General features: G+C 38.6%; 1 protein-coding gene and 1 long non-coding RNA gene across 8 annotated transcripts in view; one reads left to right on the top strand and one right to left on the bottom strand.

Annotated features, from left to right (window-relative positions):
* LOC127445765 (histone deacetylase 4-like) overlaps positions 1-14482 on the top strand; it is a 48134-nt gene extending 33652 nt beyond the window's left edge. For 4 of the 7 annotated variants that reach the window (XM_051706060.1, XM_051706063.1, XM_051706061.1 and 1 more), the window contains 14 exons: positions 4251-4421; positions 4579-4762; positions 6544-6677; positions 6824-6926; positions 7083-7129; positions 7227-7334; positions 7417-7472; positions 7559-7646; positions 7734-7853; positions 8012-8109; positions 11775-11893; positions 12004-12137; positions 12257-12341; positions 12710-14482. In XM_051706060.1, coding sequence (XP_051562020.1) covers positions 4251-4421; positions 4579-4762; positions 6544-6677; positions 6824-6926; positions 7083-7129; positions 7227-7334; positions 7417-7472; positions 7559-7646; positions 7734-7853; positions 8012-8109; positions 11775-11893; positions 12004-12137; positions 12257-12341; positions 12710-12966 — 1704 coding nt within the window. In that variant the 3' untranslated portion in view covers positions 12967-14482. The remainder of the gene's footprint in view (positions 1-4250; positions 4422-4578; positions 4763-6543; positions 6678-6823; positions 6927-7082; positions 7130-7226; positions 7335-7416; positions 7473-7558; positions 7647-7733; positions 7854-8011; positions 8110-11774; positions 11894-12003; positions 12138-12256; positions 12342-12709) is intronic. The other 3 variants (XM_051706065.1, XM_051706066.1, XM_051706062.1) reach the window with 2 other exon arrangements.
* The window catches only part of LOC127445801 (uncharacterized), a 39876-nt gene that overhangs the window by 1283 nt on the left and 13189 nt on the right, over positions 1-25404 (bottom strand). The gene's annotated exons all lie outside the window — the stretch shown is intronic.

Consider the following 25404-nt stretch of genomic DNA (forward strand, 5'->3'; position numbering starts at 1 on the left):
GTTGTTGTTTTTTTATTACACATAACCCTTATAAAATTTCTTAACAGATATTTTGACAAAAATGTTATAGTTTCATATTAAATAATTAGTGCTGGGAAATTTAACTTTAATTTCTGCGATTTAATAGTTTTTGTTTAATGCAATTTAATGCAGTATCCGTTTTTTTGTTTTGTTTTTTTACTTCCTGAAACTTCACTAATGTTTTCCCCCACTTTCTGTGGCTAAAATTGGCATGTATAAATTTGCAGTACACGCTCAACTCCACATCCTAGCACAGAAACTGATTGTGTGTAGCAGTGCACACTTATTACGAGCAATGCATGTCCCACATATAATAAACCCAGGAGCGGATTTACTGCACTGAGAATGGAAACTTCACCCGCAAACGATGAACCAGATGTGGGAGAGATTCGGGCAAGCTACTTTAACTCTTCACATCGCCCCAAAAACGCTCGCTCACTTTCATCTGAAAAGAGAAAATAATAGTTTGAGATTTTAAACTTCAAGCATTCAATGTTTTATATCTGTGTATATATAGTGTCTTTTAATGCATTGGCATTGTTGACCTCATTGCATTGACCTCATTGGCAGTTCTTTCAAGGTCTCCTGGAGAGGAGAGGTGTCCAAGTCACACCAGCTGACCACTGGTGTTCGTCAGGGATCAGTGCTTGGAACCCTCCTCTTCTCAATCTACACTACATCACTTGGACTGATCATTTAGGCACATGGCTTATCTTACCACTGCTATACGGATGATACACAGCTCTACCTGTCGTTTCAGCCAGACGACCCCACCGTCTCAGCTTGTATTTCTGCCTTCCTCTCGGACATTTCGGCCTGGATGAAGGAACTCCACCTTCAGCTCAACTTTACCAAGACAGAACTCCTAGTGACCCCAGCAAACCCATCTGTTGACCACAACCTCATTATTCATCTTGGTTCAACTACACTAACACCAGCCAGGACAGCCAGGAACCTGGCAGTGGTGGTTGATGACCAGCTTAACATCACTGCTAACATCTTCAAAACCGGGCGGTTGATAAGGTTCGCGTATTACATCATCAGCAAAATCAGACCTTTCCTGCCTGAATATGCTACACAGCTCCTGGTCCCAGCTCTGGTCATTTCAAGACTGGACTACTGTAATGCTTTGTTGGCTGGCCTCCTAGCTAACACAATTGAACCACTGCAGATGGTCCAGAATGCAGCAGTGCATCTGGTCTTCAAATCAACCAAAAAGGGCTCACCTCACCACCATCTTGATTTCACTTCACTGTCTACCTGTAGCTGCCCACATTAAATTCAAAGCTTTGACTCTGGCCTTCAGAACAGCCAATGGAACATACTTTAATTCACTTCTTCAGGTTTATGCTCCAACTCGCTCTCTGCAGTCTATGAACGAGTGACGCCTGGTGGTCCCACGATTTCAGGATTGTTCACTTTCTCTGTTCCTCTGTGGTTGAATGAGCTTTCAACCTCCACACGACCTGCGGAGACCATCTCAACCTTCCAGAACCAGCTGAAAACACATCTATTCCACGAGCACTTAACCAATCCACACTAATTGTACTTACTATTGAACTTAACTTGCACTTACTTTTGTGCTAGCACATATACTACTCCTGCCACCTTGAGAGCTTGGCAGCACAACAGTGTAGATGTTGTTGAACTTTGTATGACAAATTGCTTGCCATGTTCCTCATTTGCAATTCGCTTTGGATAAAAGCATCTGCTAAATGACTAAATGTACTCTTAAGTTTTTCTTTCCAATAAAGTTTGATATGAATTGAATCTGCCCATTTGATCCTATTTTTAAAAAAGTCCACCGGAAAACACCAGAAGATTTTGTCTTTAATGACAGCATGTACACCGATTTTATGGCATGTAAACATATACTTGTATCAAAGATTTATACCTTTAGAAATGTGTCTAACTCTATCTGCCAAAAAAAAATAAAAAATACTGAACATTTTAACTTGCATATATTTAAATAATATAAATGATGAACCAATTTCTTGCGAGTTCTTTGAGACAAAGTATAAAGGAAATATATTTGATCATATTTTTTTAATGTTTGTTATAATAATTCATTACATTTAAATAGTCCTTTTCTAGGCACTCAAAGTGCTCAACATTATGTAGGGGGAAACTGCTCAACCACCACCAGTGTGCAGCTAGGGGTGTAAATCGGACGTTTCATCAAGATACAATCTTATATCAATTCTCTTGGCCTGCGATCTGATATTTGCCGATACTTCAAAGTCTGCCACGATATGATGTTGATTTGATTAGATTCAGGGCCCTGAGATCGATATTCTGATATTATGTGCCTATATTACACAATCAATTAAAAAAATCTTGCCCTCAAATGCAACCTAAATATGATTTGAATATTTTATTGAGCTCTCTGAAATGTACAAATTTAATTCACAGCCCTGTAAATCTATTAAGTAGAATCTGTTAGGGCTCATTTTAATAACAGATGTGGCAGTTGTGGTTTCTAAATGTGTTTAGGCTACTATTTGTTCATAAATACTAATTTATTATTAGCCTATTGTTATTGTTTTTTAGACTAGTTACAATGACCTAACAACAGTAATGAGGAGCCATCTATGGTCTTACCTGTGTTTATATGTCATTGTGCTGTAAATATAAGGACACGTTCATAAAAGCCTTTAAAGTCTGGAACTCCAAAATATAATAGGCTCATATAAATAAATAGACTCTTCAATATATAAAGGGGGGGAGTTGTTGACATCAACAGTAAAAATAAAGTCCCTTGATACATGCCCTTTACTTGAAAATCATGAACAAAACTCTGCAAGATAAAAGAAAATCCCACCCAGGATACATTAAATACAGATTACATTTTTTACTATGTTGGGTCACCACTTGATGTCCAATATAAAATCTGGGTCCTGGAGCAAAACCTGTAAATCAAATACAATAGACAATCTTGTTTGAATGCTCAGTGTTGCTTGTGCAGAATCTGTGTTCAGTTTGATTCGTTCTTTAATCGTTTGGTAAAACTTCAGGGCGCTGCGTGGGTTATCTTTATTTTAACACACACCACTGAACATCAATCTTTCGGCAGCAGAACTCGGGCTGAACGGGGAAAGAGACACTTGTTTGTAAAAGACTATAAAGATGAATCAACACGAGACACTCTCTGACGTCAGTAATGTTCCTCTGCTGTTTGGCCACCACGTTACAGCTGTGTGTTTGATTTGGGATGCGGCAGCTGTTGCCATGATGACAGGATGGTACCAGACTTTAGTTCAGGATGCTTGTTTGTCTCGCCAGCCAAGCACAGATATTTTCAGTGTAAATTGCATGTATTCAGTAACAGTTCAACACACATAAAAGTCTCAAAGACAAAAGTGTATTTCAGTCAGTATTGGCTGTTAAGAGTCATGTTCATGGAGCTGTGTGGCATCTTGGTGATCTCTGTAAAGTGCCAGAAACAAAACATGATGCCCTCTGACCCTAGTCTCTCAAAGGACTTTGACACAGTCACTCAGGATGGTCTGTGACAGTCCTGTCCTCCAAAATACTTTCCTGTCATCAAACAGCTTCTCAAAGGACACACAGATGAGATCAGCTGTACAGACGTCCCTCATCATCAACAGTTTAGTCTCTCTTGTTGCCATAATCTTCAGCATCATTCTAAAGGAAGATCAACATAGATGATGGAAGTTACATCCCATTCAGATCTGATGGTGGTTTAGTCTGCGCTGACTTCAGAACAGATGAACTGAGGAAACACTTCAGCATTAGTGAACTTCTCTGAGGCATACTCAACGTTTGGTCTTTCCCATCAGTCTGCAGAAAACAGAGATTGTCAACTACAACCAAGTACAGTCCACTTTCAATAAACATCAAGAGTGACAGTCCCTGCAACCAATCAGAGTTGTTCTTTTGCCTGCAGCTCATTGGTCACTGTCAGGTTCACAAGAGCCCGCCCACCAACAGCAGAGAAGAGAATAAGGTCATGACCTTTGCAGGAGCTGCTGTCTTGTTGCTGAGATGGTCATGTGCTCAACTTAAAATTTACATTTGGGCCCCCATTAAATATTTGGTTGAATGCACACAAGGTCACACACACAAACATGTTCTGATTTCACACACACTTCTGTAAAAAAGGTTTTATATAAAAAGCGTCTGCTCAGGACTTAAACTGTATTCACATCAGATGTGGTAAAAACAAGGGACCATACTTTACTGTTCTGTTATCTGTGCGTGTTTGTTAGATGTTGAGTAAACCGAGCGAGCGACAGCACCAGATTCACCCGGAGGAAACGGAAGAGGAGCTGCGAGAACAACAGGCCGTCACACAGACACAAGAGATTCACATGAACATCAACATTAAACAAGAACCTCCTGATCTACAAGAGGACGAACAAGAGCTGCTCTTCAAACAGGTGAGAAACAGAGTCCAGATGTGTGCTAAATTATCACTCGATCTAGTACTGTGAAACTGGCAGTGAGAGAGAGAGAGACTGTTTGTTGTTTGTGTTGCCCTCTTGTGGTGGTGGTTGGTAAAAAAACTAATGTGTGTGTGTGTGTGTGTGTGTGTAGCAGGCTCTTCTATTGGAACAGCAGAGAATTCATCAGCTCAAAAACTATCAGGCATCAATGGAGGCGGCTGGTGTGTCAATTACTTTTCCAGGTCACCGCCCTCTTTCCAGGGCCCAGTCATCTCCTGCATCTGCATCGTTCATTAGTATGCAAGAACAACCTTCCAAAACTCATTTCACCACAGGTACATCATGTGTGTGTATAATGTAAATGTATCATTTTGTTGTGGAAAGCATATGTATACACTGATGAGCCAAAACATTATGACCACTCACAGGTGAAGCAAATAACGTTGATCATCTCCTAACAAGGCCGCATGTCAAGGTCTGGGTAGATTAGATGGTAAGTGAACAATCAGTTCTTGTACTCAATGTGTTGAATGGGCAGGAGAAATGGGCAGGGGTAAAGACCTGAGCGACTTTGACAAGGGACAAATTGTTATGGTCAGATGACTGGGTTAGATCATCTCTGAAACGGCTTGTGGGGTGCTCCCGGTCAGCAGTGGTGAGTTCCTACTGACAGTGGTCCGAGGAGGGACAAACCACAAACCGTCGACAGGGTGTTGGGTGCCCAAGGCTCACTGGTGAGCAAGGGCAACGAAGGCTATCCCATCTGGTCCGAACCAACAGAAGGTCTACTGTGGCACGAGTCAAAGAAAATTTTAATGATGCTTATGGGAGGAATGTCACAACACACAGTGCATCGAGTTAATTAAAAGAGGTTGGGGAGGAGCATGTTAATTTTAATCTGACACAGCCCGCGAGTAGGAGTATATAAGCCGCTGCTTACCTGCTTCCTGTGACAACTCTCCTGACATCCCTCCTCCACCCCATCTCCACCTATTCTCTAGATTCATTATTTATCTAAATAAGTCCGGGGGGTAATCTGACCTATGTCTAAAAGCATATATCCGATTCCCCCTGGCTTTTCTTAATGGCATGTCCTTATGAAGCAGACGTGCCTGTAGGAGCTCGCATAAAAACAAGTTTCTCTTGTAGAGGCGGAAATTTTGTACCCACTCTGTCGTTAAATGTTTGGACTTGGTCCCACCACTACTGACTTCTATTTGGAAGGGATTCGTTTTATATGGGGACGTGGGGTACTGTAATAATTTCTTACCAGGGCGTCTCAGTAATTTTAATCCTGTGCGAATTGGTAACATCAGTAATTTTCCCAAACTTTTTCCGGACTGCACGTTACCGCGCCGGTAAATATTAGCGTGTTTACCTACTATATCACGGCCTGTAAAAATAGCCTCTGCTAATATTAATCCTGTGCGAATTGAAATGTTAATAAAAATCTGCACTTTCCAGCACTTTTTGCCTACTTTTGAAAATACAATCAAAAGATCAGATCTGTGCATTAAGCTTTGCAGTTTAAACACAACTATAGAAACAGCCCAAAGTTCGGTTATTGGAGTAAAAAAAAAGTCAGTCTCACTAAAAGCTAAAATTCGTGAAAAAAGAAATGTTGGCAGGACTAGTGCAGAATAATATTTTATTGTTATTTCTTTAAAAAAATAAGAATTGAAAGAATTGTGTTAAAAAATATGATTCATTTCAGTTTAAAATTTTTTGTAGAAAATGTATGAAACCAATTTGGACAAAGATTGTTGTGTTTAAAGTGTTTTAAAATAGATTTTTAAAATATTTCTCATTTTAACACCTTGGACTACCTTATTTGTCAGTGACCCATATGTATTAGACCCTCCCCAAAAAATTTTACATATCGTCCATTGCTTGTAGAGTCCATGTCTTGGCGGGTCAAAGCTGTTTTGGTGGCACACGGAGGACTGACATCATATTAGGCAGGTGGTCATAATGTTTTGGCTCATCAGTTTATATATTTTATAAGTTAATAATGTGTATTTGCTGCTGTCATAATGTATGTGTCTGCTGAGTCTGGAATTGTGAATCATCATATATGTGATACGTATGTTTGTGTGTTTGTTGTGTGTTTGTGTAGGTCTGGTTTATGACACACTCATGCAGAAGCACCAATGCATGTGCGGCAACACAAACACACACCCGGAACATGCCGGTCGCATTCAAAGCATCTGGTCTCGACTGCAGGAGACGGGGCTGCGCAGTCAGTGTGAGGTGTGATTAATTTGATATGTAAAAAAATCATCAGTGTGAACTGTGTATGATGTAATAATAGAGCTACATGTGACACTTGTTGAATCAGCAGAGGGCACTATTGCTCAATGTCTCTCTCACTGTCTGTCTGTCTGTCTGTCTGTCAGTGCATTCGTGGAAGAAAAGCTTCATTAGAGGATCTACAGACAGTTCATTCTGAAGCTCATGTGATGCTGTACGGAACAAACCCACTACGACAAAAACTAGACAGTAAGACATTTATTATCACTAACTCCTACAGATCAATATATACTAATATAATGTTCAGATAACATTACACATGATCGGTAGACAGACGGACAGTTGGATGGATGTTCACTCTTGTGTAGTACTGTTTAAGAATAATAACGTCATTCTCTCTCTCAGGTTCTATCATGTCAATGTTCGTGCGGTTGCCATGTGGCGGTATCGGGGTGAGTATAACGGATGACGTGTCTGTCGTTTGCGCAGCATGTGAGCTGTGACAAGTTCAATTATTCATTTATTTCTGATGTATTTGATGTGATGCAGGTGGACAGCGACACGATCTGGAATGAAGTTCACTCGTCAAGCGCCGCACGTTTAGCCGTCGGTTCTGTAGTCGAGCTTGTGTTCAAAGTGGCAACAGGAGAGCTGAAGGTTGCTGTCTGATCTGTTTCATCTCATCATGTGATTCACTCTTCATGTCTAAATGTTGAGCTGTTTTTTCTTTTCTTTTCAGAACGGCTTCGCTGTGGTTCGGCCGCCAGGACATCACGCAGAGGAGAGCACACCGATGTGAGATGCATCTCTGTTATTAATCTGTCACTCTCATGAATAAACATCAATAAACAATAAACCCTGATGCTCTCGTCCAATCACAGGGGCTTCTGTTACTTTAACTCTGTTGCCATAGCAGCTAAACTCCTGCAACAACGACTCAACGTCCGCAGAATTCTCATTGTTGATTGGGTGAGTTTGTTGAAGAATTACGTTACATCAATTTATTTTCTCACCACAACGTTTTACTGAATCCTCTTGATGAAATTACGTTCACAGGATGTTCATCATGGCAACGGAACTCAACAAGCGTTCTACGATGATCCAAATGTTCTTTACATTTCACTTCATCGTTATGACGATGGCAATTTCTTCCCGGGCAGCGGAGCTCCTGAAGAGGTAAAACTGTAAGGATGACATCATCAAGTGGACTGTTTATTTTTCTGACTGGTGTCAAGTCATATTTATTACAATATACATAATTTCAAAGCATCTTTACAGAAGGTCATCATGTTTTAATGTGGTCAGTGAACAAGTGTGACTCTGACCTTCATCAGGTGGGCAGCGGCTCAGGTGTCGGATTCAATGTCAATGTGGCGTTTACTGGCGGTCTGGAGCCACCGATGGGTGACGCAGAATATCTCGCTGCCTTCAGGTAAAACTCATTAAAGTTTTATAATGTCGTCATTTATTCACCCTCATATTGTTCCAAAATCACATGACTTTATTTTGTGGAGAATGAGAGCAGCGTGAACATTCTGCTAAACATCTCTTTTTGTGTTCCACAGAAGAGAGAGAGTCATACAGGTTTGAAACATGAGGATGAGTAAATGATGACAGAATTTCATATTTGGGTGAATTATTCCTTTAAGGACTCTCTGCCGTCAGTCAGTGTGTTCATTTGCAGAAGTTCATCAGATTTGTTCATTAACTGCTCAGATTTCAGATCTCATCATTTTCCTTTTTTTGCTACAGGAGGTGACACACACACACACACACACACACACACGATTAATTGTCGAGCTCTTGTGTGCAGCTGTAGGTGGAAATATTGATTTAACCCTCCAGCAGATCAGATGAGAAATCACAAACACAGCAAAACATTCTTCATCATCACATTTCACATGTCCAGTATCACATCACATCACCATCACATGTGCTGTACAAGACTGTGATTGATTGTTGTGATCGTTTTGATCAGGATTGATTTCAGTTTGAAGATAAAATATTAATGTTCATTTTTTCTCGAGGCAGATTCTGCTGATCAGCGGCTTCATTATTCTTACAAAAGTAAATTAAAATATAATTGGACAGAATATTGTTTCTTCTCTCAGGACAGTTTGTCAAGAAATAATGAGACACTCTTCATGTGTGAATATGAAATGAAAGAGAAATTCACCACATGAATATCTGTGTAATTTAAACAATCTTTCTGGCCATGACAGAAAAACTGAATTTGTTCCAGACCCGATCTGACGGCAAAAACGTAATTAAAGTGACGAGATTGTGTGCAGTCTTTCATGTTTGTTGCGTTTTTTTCAGATGAAGACGATTGATGATTAATTGATGTTTTAATGATGATTAAATGATCTTAAACTCTAAATCAGTTTAGTTAGAAACACTTCAGCATCTGCTGGTGTGTTAAAAAGAATCTTAACATTAAATCTGTTGTATATTAAAAATCAACGATTACGAGAATAAAGTCATAATATTTTGAGAGTCAAAATTATGAGAATATAAAATATTCTGAGAGTAAATCATGTGGATTGAGGAAAATAATAATGTGATGTGGTAGACAACAGCAAAGTGAAGCGTCTTGGGTATTTAAATGAAGTCATTGTCATTCTTTTCAGCGCAAACATGCTTCATTTCTATGTAAATTAGGCTCATTGTAGATTACACTTCATTCACAAATATTGCCTACCACAATTTAGATCGGCCTATTACTGCAAATAAAAGTATTAAAATGTAGTAAAAGTTTTTTTTTTTTTTTTTTTTTTGAAGAGATGTTGTGAACATTTTCCACCCATCAGATCAGCAGTAATTCATCAAACACTAATGATGGAGATGAGCTTTATAGCTTCATATATCCAGATGTGCTGATTTCGGTGTCTGGATCACAGTGGACATAAACAGTCCAGACACATATGATGGTCTGTGGCATCCTCCACTGATAGCAGCCTTTGTGCTGTTGGCTGATCTGCATAATTCCTTTAGTGAATGGGGCACTAAACCAGCGCAGAGAGCACGTTTACAGGGCGCAGTTCATTCCGTGTGATATAGAAATCCTTATTCTTTTGCTGCATCAACACAGTTATTATTAGTTATTATCAGTATCCGGACACTGCAGCGGTTATGTAGGAAATTGAGTTTATTCAGGAGAAGGCTACAAGTGCCTGTACTGTAACCAGATGATCTATTTACATTTACATGGGTCTATTCACCTTATGCGCCAGAGAAAATAGCACACAGCCATCTTTAAAATTGTGTCTCTGAACTTCCGTTGTAGCGGTTCTATATAGATATCTATGGTGTTGATGTCAAAGTGTAATTAGCTAGCGAAGTGGATTTACAGGTTATAGAGTTAAAAAGCTATCATGAGTATTTTAAAGTGTTCAGGGGATGTCATAACAACTGGAAACAGAGCGGAGAGATTTTAAAACAAGATCTTCACACTGTGGATATACTGATATTCTTCTGTGCTCATGAAACTTTGAGAGACAACACAAAGTCATTAAAATATCTCTGTAAGTCACCTCTGACCATCTTTGAGTCATTCACCCATCGTGTTATTGTTTAGACTATTGAATGTTAAACCGGGGTGGGAGAGTGGTGCTATTAGATTTATACACACACACACACACAAATGTGAAAGTGAACATTTTATTTCCGTTTAGCTGTCCGAATGTGATCTGCCAGGTCCAATTTACCTTCGTGTGTATTGGAAAAACACATTTACAGTGACGGAAAAAACACCTCACGAGCATTTTCACATAGTAAAGGGGTGATGGAGACTCACACCATCAACTCTTAAAAATACTTTCTGTGCTCACACACACAATCCATTTTGATCGACTCTTCTCAGTAGCTTTAATACTAACAGGAAGTTAGATGACAAAACACAGAAGGGTGGAGCGCTGAAAAGGGGCAGGGCTGAATAAGGTGAATAGTTCAGTACTGATGTCCATTTTAATCCTGTTCTTTGTGCAACTGTTCAGGTCCCAGCCAAAGAAACAAAACTTTAGGCTACATGAGAGCCCCTTATTATGATGCACATAATCTGCATTCATGGAATATGCATTTCAGTTGCATTACTTTCATTAATCTCTATGAATTGGAGAACTAATACATTTGAAACCTGCCTTAATAAAGCCATCATTATTTCTGTGATTTAAATTCTGTAATAGTTAATACATTTCAGCGCCTTGACAGGGTTACAGACAACTTCCGTGTTTGTTAGTATTTCCACGTTATTTAAATTTTGAGAAGAAAAACTCCTGGACATATTTGCCAAAGTTCTGGACAGCTCCCGTAACATAAGTTCTACATTAACGAGCGATCTGCGTGCTAGTTTGAGAAACAGTCGTTACTCCATCTTAAAATAATGAGCAACGTTAGTTAAAATGATCATAAATGCTTAAGTTGCGACATTATAGGGAAACGCAGACATGGTCCGTTAGTTTTTGTCTTTCAACAATACTACAACTGAGGGGATGTTACCACATTCACTGAGAATGAATCGTGCCCTTTAAATGCGCTGTTACCACGCCGCAGATCACTGTATTTGACCCTGTCTGGACTGTACATGTCCACTGTGATCCAGACACCTAAATCATCTCTTACATTGAGATGCGCATCTGGATAGGCTATCGTTCAGGTTATAATACTCTCCTCCATCATTTGATCCGTGTTTGATGAATTACTGTTGATAAGATGGTTGGAAATGTTCACAAACTAAAAAATAATAAAATATTTTATTCTCTGAATTTTGTGTTTATTCTTGAAATCTTCAATTTTTTTATTTTTTTTTTTTACATGGCACTAAAACGATGTAGTATTTGTAGCTACAGAAACAAACACACACACTTATGCATTCCCTTGACTTTCCACTTTACTATTACTGCAGTTATACTTGTCAATCATATGCACATCTGCATCACTGCATCATTGAATCTCTCATATTTCCTCCTGACCTTAAATTCTCAAACAGCAAAGTGTTTCTGTGCAGCAGTTTGTTTCGATAGAGGAACAGCAGTGTGTTTACACCAGCGATCGATATTCTGAAAACTCATTTATGCGTTTAAATGTTTGATGTTGCAGGACAGTGGTGATGCCGATCGCTGACGAGTTTGCACCAGATATCGTGCTGGTTTCTGCAGGTTTTGATGCGGTTGATGGACATCCTCCTCCGCTGGGAGGTTATAAACTCACCTCCAGATGTAAGCGCCGTCTCTTTAATCGCTCATGACACAAACGGGTTAATCTTCTGTGTAATGATGATCATTTGATGCTCATTGTACTCTCTTAAAACACATCTTTATTGTGGCAGGTTTAGGTCACCTAACTAAGCAGCTGATGGGGTTAGCGGGAGGTCATGTGGTGCTGGCGCTAGAGGGAGGTCATGACCTCAGAGCCATATGTGACGCATCAGAGGCGTGTGTGTCTGCACTGTTGGACATCGAGGTGAGATGCAAATTTCCCATCATGCTTTGATGTCAGAATGGATTTGTATGACTTTCTGTTGGGTTTTTGTTTTTTCTTCAGATGCTTCTAAGTAAATTAGTAATTTGTGTGTTAAACAGCTGGAGCCGCTGTCAGCAGAGCTCTTGAAACAGAGACCCAATGAAAACGCTGTGAACACTATAGAGAAAGTTCTAGAAATTCACAGTGAGTCTTTATTGATTTATAATGTCTGAATATAAATCCTTTAATTTTGGTTTTACAGGAACATTCTAAACTCTATTAAAAAAAAAACCAATCATATTTACAGTAATGCATTTACAATGTAAGTCTATGGAGCTAGACACTGAAATTATAAAACTAGAGTGATAGAATCTCTTATTAACCCCATCTGTGTGAAGTTTTGTTCAATATTTCCATCTCATTGAATAACTTTTGCATGAGAAATACTGTACAGCATGGACAAATGCAGTTTACAGTAAGTTTAATCCATAGAAGTTATATTGAATCGAGATCCACCTCATCATTCAGTCAAACTAGTGTTCATTTGTCCTGTTCTCTGTGTGTTTGATCAGGTCAGTACTGGAGATCTGTGCAACGTTTCAAGTCCAGCGTGAACCGCTCACTAACTGAAGCACAGAGGGGCGATTCTGAAGAGAACGAGACTGTGACGGCGATGGCATCTTTATCTGTCACTGTGCTGGAGAAACGGTACGGATGTGTTTCCAACTTCACTTTCATCTTTTCTTTAGCTCTCACACAATATGTGCTGCGTTTGTTTTATTTCTTCAGAACGGAGGATGAACCAATGGAAGAGGAGCCGCCCATGTAGAGGAAGGAGTTTATGAAACCAATGAGCCTTTCAGGGTCTCTGCGTCTATTTGACTTTGTCTTCTCTTGTCTCACGGAGACGCTCGCCGAGGGTGGCGGTGAGCAGAGAGACGTGTTGGTCAGATAGCATTAGCGCTGCCGCCTGCTAGCACTGTGGCCCGACGCAACACGTTCATGCTGTTTTTGGAGATCTCCGTCCTGTTGGCCCTGATACACAAACACAGAGGGCTCGTTCTGACAGATGGACAGATGACTGAAGAAAGAGGGAAAGCATCCAACAAACCGTCTACAGGCTCCAGAAGACTGTAATGTTTAAAGGTGCACTCAGTAATATTTTTCTTCATTCAAAAAGTTTTACCCCTAAAGAAACACATGTATGAAATCATGAAGACTTACATGAGATGAAGACTCCAGTCATATCAGTAACTTTATAAAAGCTGTTATATTCTACATGGGGAGGCCATGTTATGATCACATGACCAGACATGCTACTAGGTGTCAGCGTAAGTCCAAAATAACATGCTTAAAAACCTCCTGAGTGCACCTTTAAAAAGAAAAACGAGATCTTCATACACAGGGTACCGCTGTGACTTGAGCGTTTCTGAGCAAGTGCCTTAAATTGAACTTTACATTCAGACGTGTAACTCCAGTGGAGGGTGTTTGGAGAGATTTCAGCATGTTTACTTCGACAGCGGTGTCGACTTTTTAGTCTGAAACATACTGTTGAAACATATATATTTTTGTCCTCTAATGAGCTCTACAGACGCTTCAGAATATGGCTGCAAGTGACATCACAGGACTATGTATGAAAAACTATGTAGCTTCATGAAGAAAAACTTCGAGGACGCCATTGATTTTCAGAGTGATTCATCGACTCGCATGCGCTTTTCAAGAAAAATCTACAAAACTGGAATGTGGAAATAATGGTGAAATATGAAATGAGTTTGCATCATGTGTTGCACCTTTTTCTAACCAAGTCTTGTAAATTGTTTTACATGTGGATTACAAGAACACAATTGTACTTTAATGGTTTTGCCTTTTGGATTTTTACATGGGAAAGAGTTGAGAGATGCTGCCGTACCAAATCAACTCGTGCACTACAATCTGTGTAAAAATGAAACTGATGTTGGTGACCCCTACGCATGAAGCGGGATTAATACAGTATGCATGTTGAAATTTGTTTTCATTTTATTTGCAATAAAGTCTAAATTAACCTTGAGCTTCATCTCACCTCAAACACTTCAGTTAGTTTCTTTGCAACTAATAAATAAACACTCAAATTTCTAGTTCAGTTACTCATTATTTAGTGAGGTTTTATCTTTTGGAGTCATTCCTGTACTGATATTGCAGATATTTGTATTTTCCCTGGTGGATTGGATTTCACTGTTATATTTAATACTACATACTTAGACTTTTATTGGGCTGTTCACATTTTTTCTACCATCATCACAAAGACCGTTTGTGTACATAATTTTCTGTTCATAGTCAATTTATGAAATAAAATATAGATATGAAACTCATTTGTGTGACTAAACATCATTTACATCTATTTATACAATTACACATTTTGCTATAATTAGTGCCACTGATACACAAAACTTTGGTTTATTTAGAACATTAGACTCACCTGTTTCAACAGAATAATCTGTACACAAAGTAAAAAACACATTTTTTAAATATTTGTGCCTTTAATGCCAGTCTGTGCTCCTTCATTCACTGTCAGTTCTTTAGAGATGATGGTTAATCTGCTTCTTTAAAGGTGCACTTAGTAATTTTTTCCTCATTAAAACAGTTGACCTAAAGACTTGAATTGTAATTTTACAATTAAAATGAAACCTCCAGTCATATCAGTGACATTATGAAATCTGTTATATTCTACATGGAGAGGGTCCACACATGGGGGTGGCCATGTTATGAAAATAATTAACTATACTGCAAATTAAAGGTTCTTTTGAATTCAGTCATACCACCATATCACTAGGTGGCGACAGTGAGGAGAAATTCAATGAACGTGAAGAGGAGAAGTTGGCGGTATGCTAAGCTAATAGGCTAACGATTAGCTTGTAAGCTAACTGGAGATAAATTGATAAACGTTTATCTTACCATTTATGTTTTTTTATTATTGAACAAGCAGAAATTGTACAAACACCTTCAGGAGTAAAGAGCACTTCCACAAGTTCAGTTTACCATTTATATCTTCCGTTAAATATATGTGACATAAGTTATTTTGTGTCATATTTAAAGAGTTAAGAGAAACTGAATTATACAGTGATTGCATAGGATTTTAAAAGTTCTTGTAGCCAATAGAATCACTTGATGATCCAAGGGGGGCGTTACATGTAGTGGGTGTTCATTGCAGTCTTGCGGGACACAGACAGATACACGTGTTATTGGACACTTTCACTGATTGATTAAAGTTATCATGGCTGACTGTGAATACTACATTTCTACAATGGCATCTGAAACTGAAAACTATTAAAATGATTCTGGCCGCTAGGTGTCACAAAGACAAAAGTTACTGAGTGCACCTTTAAAGTTCAGTCATTGTTTTGCACAGACACGGTCGTCCATTTATTCTCCACAGAAAACATGTCACTTATGCAGAACTGCAGCTCATCACTGAAGAACTCTGGACACGAGTTTAAGCATTTGAACGTTACAAAGTTTGTTGGATCAAAGCGTTGAGATGATTTTGTGTTCAGTGATTTCTGTGTCTGACGTTCTGATGATCTGAAGTTCATTGATCCTTTTGATATTTTACTTAAGTTTTCTTTAATTAGGACGAAATCACAGATCTTTATTAAGCCAAAAGACTTTCCACATCCGTTTCATTTATTTACTTTTACATTTATTCATTTGGCAGACGCTTTTATCCAATGCGACTTACAAAAGAGGAAAACATAAGCGAATCATCTTAGGAGACAGTGGTATGAAAAGTGCTGTATTACAAAGTTTCACTAACATCAGAATAATATTCAAAAACAGATTAAAGTGCAACAGGAATTTTGTTTTATTTTTATTATTTTTGTTTTTTTTAAATGACTGGTTAAGTGCTCATGGAAAAGATGTGTTTTTAGTTGTTTTTTTGAAGACATAAAAGTTTCAGATTATAATAATAATGATTTTAGCTGTTTGAATGCTGTTAAACATGTTAAATGTCCAGCAGCTCATTGGTTTATTATTTATCTGATGTAAATGTTCATACAAACTCTAATGCCCTTAACTGGAATAACACACATGAAGAGTTCAGGACAATAAGTCACATTTAGAGACAATGAAATTATCAAACTCCCCAAAAGGTCAAATACATGTGAGATGGAAAGAAACTGTGAGAACTGAATCCTCAATGATGCGGAACTGTTTCTAAAGTGAAATCACAACATTAATAGATCATTTAGTGTACAGCTCTGTATCTGGAGTAATGTATATGCAAACCAGTGGTGTTTCTCTGAGGTAAGGGAGGCAGTATGAGAAAAGTAATCAACTGTACATAAATAAAAACAAAATATCATGAAATGTGAGCTGAAATCATGTGTATAATAGACATATTTCCAAAGTAACTGTGTAACAGTGACACCAGCAGATAAAGTTTGAGGCAGCGTCTCTTACAACTCCTTTCAGCACATTGAGTTCATAAAGTGTGTCATGAATGTTAAACGAGAACTGCAGAGTACAGGCGAAAAGTCACATGAGGTGAAACGTTCCTTCAACTTTGCACTGATTTGTTTAATATGCCGTCAATCAATCAGTGTGATAGTGAGAAAGAAAAGAAAAAGAAAGCAGAGATGGCGTGTTGAATTACCTGCGTCTCTCATCACCAGTAACATCGCTTTAAATTGGCAGTATGTTAGTTTATGTAGACTTCTCAGTAGCACTGGCTTTTCCGTTGTTGAACAACTGTTTAAATGAGGTCCATTGACATCTCATGAGTGTCTATGGGCGAATTCCAATCGAAAGTGCCCTACTCACTCCGCAGGACAGAGATCTAGATGTGGGCACTCTGAAGCGAGCATGGCATTACTATATAAATGTACCCATCATTAACAGTCTTGTGGAAGCTCCTTCGGAAAAAATATTAATTTGCTTTCATTTGGAACGACACTTTGAGTGGCATCCCCTTCCCGCAGTGCCCTTCAAAGGTGCAGAAATGTGTGTTTCCGTGTGTGTCTGTGTGTGTGAGAGTGTGTGTGTCTGTGAGTGTGTGTGTGTGAGTGAGAGAGAGCGAGAGAGAGAGAGAGAGAGAGTAGTTTCCACAGGAACTGAACTAAATTTATGATATTATAGAAAATGTTTGTCATTCTTATACAATGTACTTAACCAATGTCTTTGTTTTATGTGGTTATTTTGCTGTGGTAGTCTGTAGGGCTTTATGAAATAACTGAAATAATTTGGCGAAGTGATATGGAACCGTTATGCAGTCAAGACCTGGAACTACTTCATAGCTGTGCGTTTACTATAAAAATAATTCCACACCTTAGAACATCTGTCAACCAATCAGAATCCAGCATTCAACAGCCCTATGGTATTATAGAAAATAAAACAGTTCCTGTAATATTTCATTTGATCTCATGAGATTGATGATGATGATGAAGCACCAGTGCTCACTGATCAGAGACATTTTAAAGAGTAGAAAGTGCCAATATTCAGAATTGAACACTAAAAACACACTGAAGATTCACATCGGAAACTTAACCTGCTGAAACTCCTGCCGTCTCACATCCATCCGGCTAATAAGTGTCATTATAACACGCTTATAAACAGTCAAATTACTCACTGCTGATCAACTCAATTGAGAGAGTTTTTCTTTCTCTGTGCAACATTCATCCGTCTATTTACTCCAAACAAACAAATCATGTGTGTCAGAGGCGCATTACAGATGAAATTTACAAACACGCCAGCAGCCAATTTAACACCCACACGCTTATTTTACAGCAGCAATTAATGACACACACTGATATCTGGATGTGTAAGAACACCACACACACACACACACACACTCTGTAGGTTGTGAATAGGTTCGTGAAGAACTATTCCAGCTCTTAAGTGCTCCATGTATTGCCGTGGCAACAGCAGCATTGCTGGCAAAAGTTCCTCAAACAGCATTCAGCCTCCAAATATTTAACATATGAAACAAAATGTTAAAAATATGCCGATCCTGCGAGTTGTCGAACATCGACCCCTCACACAGGTCATTCTACTCCCAGTAAAAATAAACACAGATCCATTGAGCGGGGCGTGACAGCGGATATCTGAGGGAATATTGATTCGGATCTCTTTCTAAAGCTGAAGGGCATATTCACACAGATATAAACTCTTTGAAAAGAAACTTGTTTTAAATACACAACTGTACAATGAATAATAGTTAGGAAATATATTGTACACTGTTCAGATTTCTCATTTACTAATAAATATTCATTGCTCAATCAAGTGATGGTTTCTCTACTAAACTACAACAGACTGTAGTTACATATAAATGCAAGAAACAGGAGACCGGGGCTAGTTGTCACACTATTTACTCCAGTGATGATTTCTATGTGTTTATTTGTGAAAGTCAATTTATGTATAAACACAAACCTTAAAGTCTTGACTACTAAACTCTATTAAACATTTTCACCATTATTTCCCAGGAACAATAAGATTCAGTTTATTGAATACACATTAAACTTTTGGGGAATGCTTTTTCTAATAAGCTTGTATTCAATAGCAATTAGTTAAAATAGGTTAACAAGAACTTACAATTAATACTTTTACAGCAATTATTAATCTTTTTTATTTTAATTTCTACATATACAGTGCATTCAGAAAGTATTCAGACCCTTTATTTTTTTCACATTTTGTTATGTTGCAGCTTTATGCTTTAAAAAATTCACATCAATCTAAACTTCATACCCCATAATGACAAAGCAAAAACCAGATTTTTGATAACTTTGCAAATGTATTAAAAATAAAAAACTGAAATATGTTATTTATTTACATTTATTTAATTATTGCTCAATTGGGCAGTTTTAACTGTTCATGAGATGGATATTTTGAGGGAAAAAATTGTTAGCATGTTAACTGTTAACAATCTATTAGCATTCCTTTAGGATTTTATTGTCCTTTTTAAAAATGATGCCTGCAATAAAGAGCCATATATGATGATTTTTTCTCGTACTTTTATTACCATAGAAGAATAAACAGCTAAAAAGGAATGGGTGTACATGCAGTGAAAATCAGACCAGTGCCACGCAGACTGTCCACCACCGTAGAGGTCAAGGTAGAGGAGGAATATTCTTCAAATATAAATTCAGCATCTTGGTTTATTAAAATGTACTGCCTGTTTCTTGGACTGACAGGTCTTGGTCTGGTCTTGACTACACCTCTGAAAAAAACTGTAAAACGGTTTTGAACAAGGTGTTTCAAACCAACGTACAAAACTTGACTAAAAAATCTTAAAGTAAAGTCAGTCGTACACGGTGCGATTTCTGACACTCGGGAGGTCGTGACCCCTGCACACATTACGAGTCAGTTTTTCTGATAATCGTACAGATGCAGTGGTATACAACACAACTTTACCACCTTCGAATTCCAAAGCAATCGCATGGATTTTTGCACTATTTATCATTATAAGACATAAAGCCAGAGGAGGACATTGCTTTAACTCCTTGTAGATTGCGATTTAGAAATAAAAAAGACTGGCATGGCCAGGGGCTGCATTAGCTGAAAACTCATCCGCCGGTATATATGGATAATTATTACAAATGTTGCCCAACATTTGACAGATTCAGTTTTCGAAGGGAGGCTGTGTGATCATCAGTCATAACGACAGTGTGCTGCTGCTGTCAGTTACTGCATGATAATAAAGTGCACAAAATGAAAAAGATTCAAAAGAAAGTGCAGAAAAGTGCACCGTTTCTGTCGGTTATACTTGGATTTAATCTAAGCGCAAACATGACATTTAGTGCAGAATTCAGAGTTATTTTAGTGGAGGAAATATCTCTCACATATCCACTATCATGAATACACAATTAAAACAGATGCTATACCCAAGAGTGCAAAAACAGGGGTATGCAATATATGCAACGCAGGGGGGCGCCACACGAGGGGAGCCACCAAAATCATACTTTTTAAATCTCCTATAATACCTGACAATTAACCAAAAGCACAATTTTAAACAATAATAATGTCTTTTATGTAACTTTTATTTTATTTTATTTAACTTTAAATTTTCTTAGTATTTTAAATGGGTTCATATATGCATTTATTATTTTTTTATCAAGTACCTTCATAGCCACTGCTCACTCTCTTGTCTACTGACGTTGCTCTGACTGTCACATGACAAAAATGGTTAGGGAGGGAATGTGTTCTGGGGCACATCACTGAAAATCTTGAAGAAAGGGTTGAAGTTAACCAACATGTAACATTGCTGATAGATACAGATTGCCAGCAAATATAAATATCAGTTCATTTCCAAAGATGTTTTCTGTCACAGTTATGCGAAAGGTCGCCATATGTTTGGGAATGGATGTTCAATTGCTTTACATTCAGAGAGAAAAGCTTAAATTAATCATATTGAACAATTAAGCCTCTTCTTTATTTTCTTTTTCTGTTTGGATGAAAAATAACGATAAAATTAAATTAAGAATTTGTTTTAAATAACTAAACGGGTTATTGCTATGTACATGACTGTTCATATAAAAATTTAAAAGTTTGAATTAAATAATTGGCATCACATTAATTTGTAACTTTTATTGAATTCTTTAAAAAAAAGAAATGATTATTTTAATTTATTTTATTTTTGTGAGTGTTCGGAATTATAATATTTGTTCAATTAGGAAGCAGTTTGAAAAGTGTTTTGTTATTAATGGTTCTGTTTTAAGTGTCAAATTTTGTGTCACTTTCACATGATTATTTAATATAAAATTAAAAGTGCTCCAAAGGCAACATAATTTGCCTATGGGTTTTTGCCTATTTATCTGAGTTGTAGTATGTGTGTGTATGTGTGTGTGTGTGTGTAAAAATAAAAACTGATGCATTTAGATCCAAATGTAAGAGCGTGACACAATAATGTCACGGACAGATATTTTTGCATTTTCTGAAGTTAAGAACACACTGACAGAGAAGAGCGCACCCACACCGAACACATCCATAAACGCATAGACGCATCATGACTGAGAGGAAATGTGCCCACTACACATCAGGATGGAACTAAACATTCAAGATTGGGGGTAAAAGTTCAGTCAAAAGGAGGTTGCGTGGCACCATGCGAGGGTCGGACGTATGAACGGCGAGCTCTGCGCACTTTGCTAGTTTTAATTCTTTTTAGGTCATAAACTGGTGATATACGATTCACTCTGACTCTTAACTGTTCTAGGAAGACATTAAAAGACACTTACATGCTCAAGCTGAAGCCCCTGAACAACAAGCCAAAAACCCGGGACTCAGTTTGGACAGAGCGGTGAAAGAGGTTCAGCGTCAACTGTTGAACCTAACGGCAATTCTGACGAAGGTCGTTGCTGACTTGGAGGAGCTTGCTGATCGATCACTGCCATGGAGACGAAATTCTCTGAGATGGTTACAAGAGTGTCAGCTGTTGAGAAGCGGATCGATTATCTGGAGTCATCAGAGGGGGAATTAGCTGCTAATCCACTAGCGACCAAGACGGATTTGAAGTGCGTCTGGGAAAAGTTGGAAGACTTCCAATAAAGATCTCGTGTTACGCAAGGCAAGGAGTAAAGGAAAGCATTTTCTTTTTCCCAGACTTTGCGAATTCGACAAGAGAGAAATGTGATCGATTCAAGGAATCTCTTACATCAACGGAAGGTCGCTTTTGCACTGATATTCCCGGCCAAATTGAGAATAGATACTAAGGATGGCCACAAAATATTTACATGCCCACAGCAAGCGATGTCCTTCATAAAGTCAATGGAATGAGTAAGTCATTGTATGATACTGTCTATGCAGCCGAGTGGGCCTGACTCACTGAACATTCACTTGACTGTCCGAGGAAACTGAGCGCCTTTTTTGTTTCTTTTTGTGCTGGTTCCGCCTAGCAGCTGGAGTTTCTTTTGTGGAGGGTACACACCTTCGGAACAGTTATGTGGATGAATCTACACATTCTTTGTGTTTATTCTGCCTATGGGCTAGAGTTTGTTTTATAGATGATTTTCTGTTGAGTAATTCTGCCTCACAAAATTTGTATAGAAGCACCGGACTTGAGCAATCTGACGGCAAAGTTGTCGCGGGGGCTCTCGTAGGCGTACATGGACTGTTTGAGTTTAGAGGGATGGATGCCAGTTGGCGCTGTCGTGCGCAGGTTTAATGCGCACGTTTTTCTTTTTTCTGTTTGTTTGGTTCAGGGGGGAAGTTTTGGGTTTGATTGTTGCACTAATGTTGAAAGGTGGTCTTTATAATTTTATTTTTAACACAATCTATTTTTTCTAATATGTCAGAATGTCAAATGTTAATATGAGTGGATTGTCTCTCTCCATGTGGAATGTGAATGGGTTGGGGCACCCCATAAAAAGAAGGAAGGTTATTTCTCGTCTTAAACGTAAGAAATATGATATTGCGTTTCTTCCCCGCAGGAAGCTGAAAAATTTGGGAGGATATGGGATGGACATGTTTTCTTTAGTGCTGGCTCAAGTAAGAGCAGGGGAGTCATTATACTGATAAGTAAACATCTACAATTAAAATGTCTCAAACAGATTACATATAAATTAGGAAGAGTCATTATTGTTTTAGCAGAAATTCAGGGGCAAAGGTTGATTTTGGCTAATATTTACGCACCTAACTCTGATGATCAGGGCTTCTTTATAGATCTTGAAGGGATGTTGCAAACCGCTGGCACCCCTCATGATATAATATTGGGAGGAGACTTTAATCTTTTGATGGACTCAGTCCTTGTTCATAGTGAAGCAAAAGTGTGTAAGCCCCCTAGAGCAAAAAAATGTTTTTTCTCCTCGTGGTGGCGTAGTTGCCTCCGCATCTGAGACCGTCAATCAGCTCATCTTATCACCTGGCTTGTTGAGCACGTTACCGTGGAGACATAGCGCGTTTGGAGGCTTCACGCTATTCTCCGCAGCATTCACACACAACTCACCACGCACCCCACCGAGAGCAAGAACCACATTATAGCGACCACGAGGAGGTTACCCCATGTGACTCTACCCTCCCTAGCAACCAGGCCAATTTGGTTGCTTAGGAGACCTGGCTGGAGTCACTCAGCACACCCTGGATTCGAACTCGTGACTCCAGGAGTGGTAGTCAGCGTCTTTACTCACTGAGCTCCCCAGGACCCAGAGCAACATTGACGCTTCACAGGATGTGTAAAAATCTTGGTCTTACAGATATTTGGAAACTTTTGAACCCATCTGGTATGGGACTATTAATTTTTTTCATCAGTCCATAAGATTTTTTCTTGAATAGATTTGTAATTTTTTTTTATATCTAAGTCCTTCATTTCATCTGTTGTTGATTGCTCAATTGAAAACATCTTAGTCTCAGATCACGCCCTGGTAAGTTTAGCAGTGTTGCGACATATGGAGAAACAGAAATCATATAGTTGGCACTTTAATGTATCCCTTTTGCAAAATCCTGAATTCCAACTAATGTTAAAGGCTGAAATCAATGTTTATATGGAAACCAACTGGTCCTCAGTATCCTCTGTGGGCATGGCTTGGGAGGCACTTAAGGTGATTCTTAGGGATCAGATCATACACTATGCCTCATTTACCAAAAAATCCAAAGCACGAGAACTCGTGGAACTGGAAGGGAATATTAAAGATGCCGAGGCAGAGCTGAAGCGCCAAATGTCATCTGATGACCTCAGAGAAATGACCCGATTGAAATACAGATATAATACTATTTTGTCGCAGAAGGTGGAGTTTTGGATATTCAGGGCAAGACAGTCATACTTTGAGTCGGGGGACAAAGCAGGAAAACTTTTGGCTAGATATATAAAGCAGAGAGAGTCTTTTTATACCATTCCCTCAGTGAAATCTGCTGGTGGTGAAATATTTACCTCAGCCATTGATATTAATAATGCTTTTAAAGAATTCTATCTTGATCTCTATAGTTCCACGTCTTCGTCTACTGATGAAGATATTAGAAACTTTGTGGAACCATTAGATCTCCCTAAACTGACGACTGAGCAAAAAAATTCTCTTGATTCTGAGATAACCTTGGAGGAGCTTGCCGAGGTAATTAAGGCCTTGCCTACAGGCATGGCTCTGGGGCCAGATGGTTTTGCTGCTGAATTTTTTTAGATCTTATGCTACAGAACTGGCTCCACTTTTGTTAGAAGTTTATACGGAATCATTAAAGAATGGAAAGCTTCCGCCAACCATGACACAAGCCCGGATCAGTCTGATTCTTAAAAAGGACAAAGATCCAAGCGAGTGTAAGAGTTACCATCCAATTTCCCTGATCCATCTAGACGTAAAAATATAGTCAAAAATTTTGGCTAACCGATTAAGTTATGGCATCTCATACATATAGATCAGGTGGGGTTAATTCGGGGCTGCAGCTCTTCTGATAACATCAGGAGTCTCATCAATATCACGTGGTCAGTGGCGAATGATCAGACTCCGGTTGCTGCCATCTCACTTGACACCAAAAAGGCATTTGATATGGTAGAATGATTTTTTTTAAGATTTTGGAAATATATGGGTTCGGGAACACTTTTATTGGTTGGATTAAGTTACTTTATGGACACCCAGTAGCAGCGGTACAAACAAATTGATTAATTTCAGATTATTTTACTCTGGATAGGGACATCCGGCAGGGTTGCCCTCTTTCCCCATTATTGTTCTGTCTTGCCCTGGAACCATTAGCAGCTGCGATAAGAAAGGAAGATCATTTTCCAGGGGTGGTGGGAGATATGGCGCATAAGATTTTGATTTACGCAGATTGTATTTTATTATTCATGTCCGACCCCACTAGATCTATGCCTTGCCTCCACAGAATTATTCATTTTTCTAAGTTCTCGGGATACAGAGTCAATTGGTCTAAATCCGAAGCTTTGTCTCTGACAGTGTACTGCCCAGTAACGGCTTTTCAGCTGGGTGCCTTCAAGTGGCCTAAACAGGTCATTAAGTATTTGGGTATTTTTTTCCCAGCAAATGTGTGTGATTTAGTTAGAGTTCATTTTGACCCCTTAATAAAAAGGTTTTCAAGCGATGTGGGCGGGTGGGCTTCATTACATTTATCTATGATTGGGAAGGTTAATGTTATTAAAATGAATTGTATTCCAAAATTCAACTACCTGCTACAGTCTCTCCCTATAGATGTCCCCCTCTCTTATTTTAAGCAATCTGATAGCATAGCGAAGTCCTTTATTTGGAATGGTAAACGTCCCAGATTACATTTCATTAAGCTGCATATTGACAAAGGTGGGATAGGCCTACCCAAGATTTAGTTTTATTATTATGCATTCGGTCTCAGACATTTGGCTCATTGG

Source organism: Myxocyprinus asiaticus, chromosome 9, assembly GCF_019703515.2.
Source record: "Myxocyprinus asiaticus isolate MX2 ecotype Aquarium Trade chromosome 9, UBuf_Myxa_2, whole genome shotgun sequence".
Classification (NCBI taxonomy): Eukaryota; Metazoa; Chordata; class Actinopteri; order Cypriniformes; family Catostomidae; genus Myxocyprinus; species Myxocyprinus asiaticus.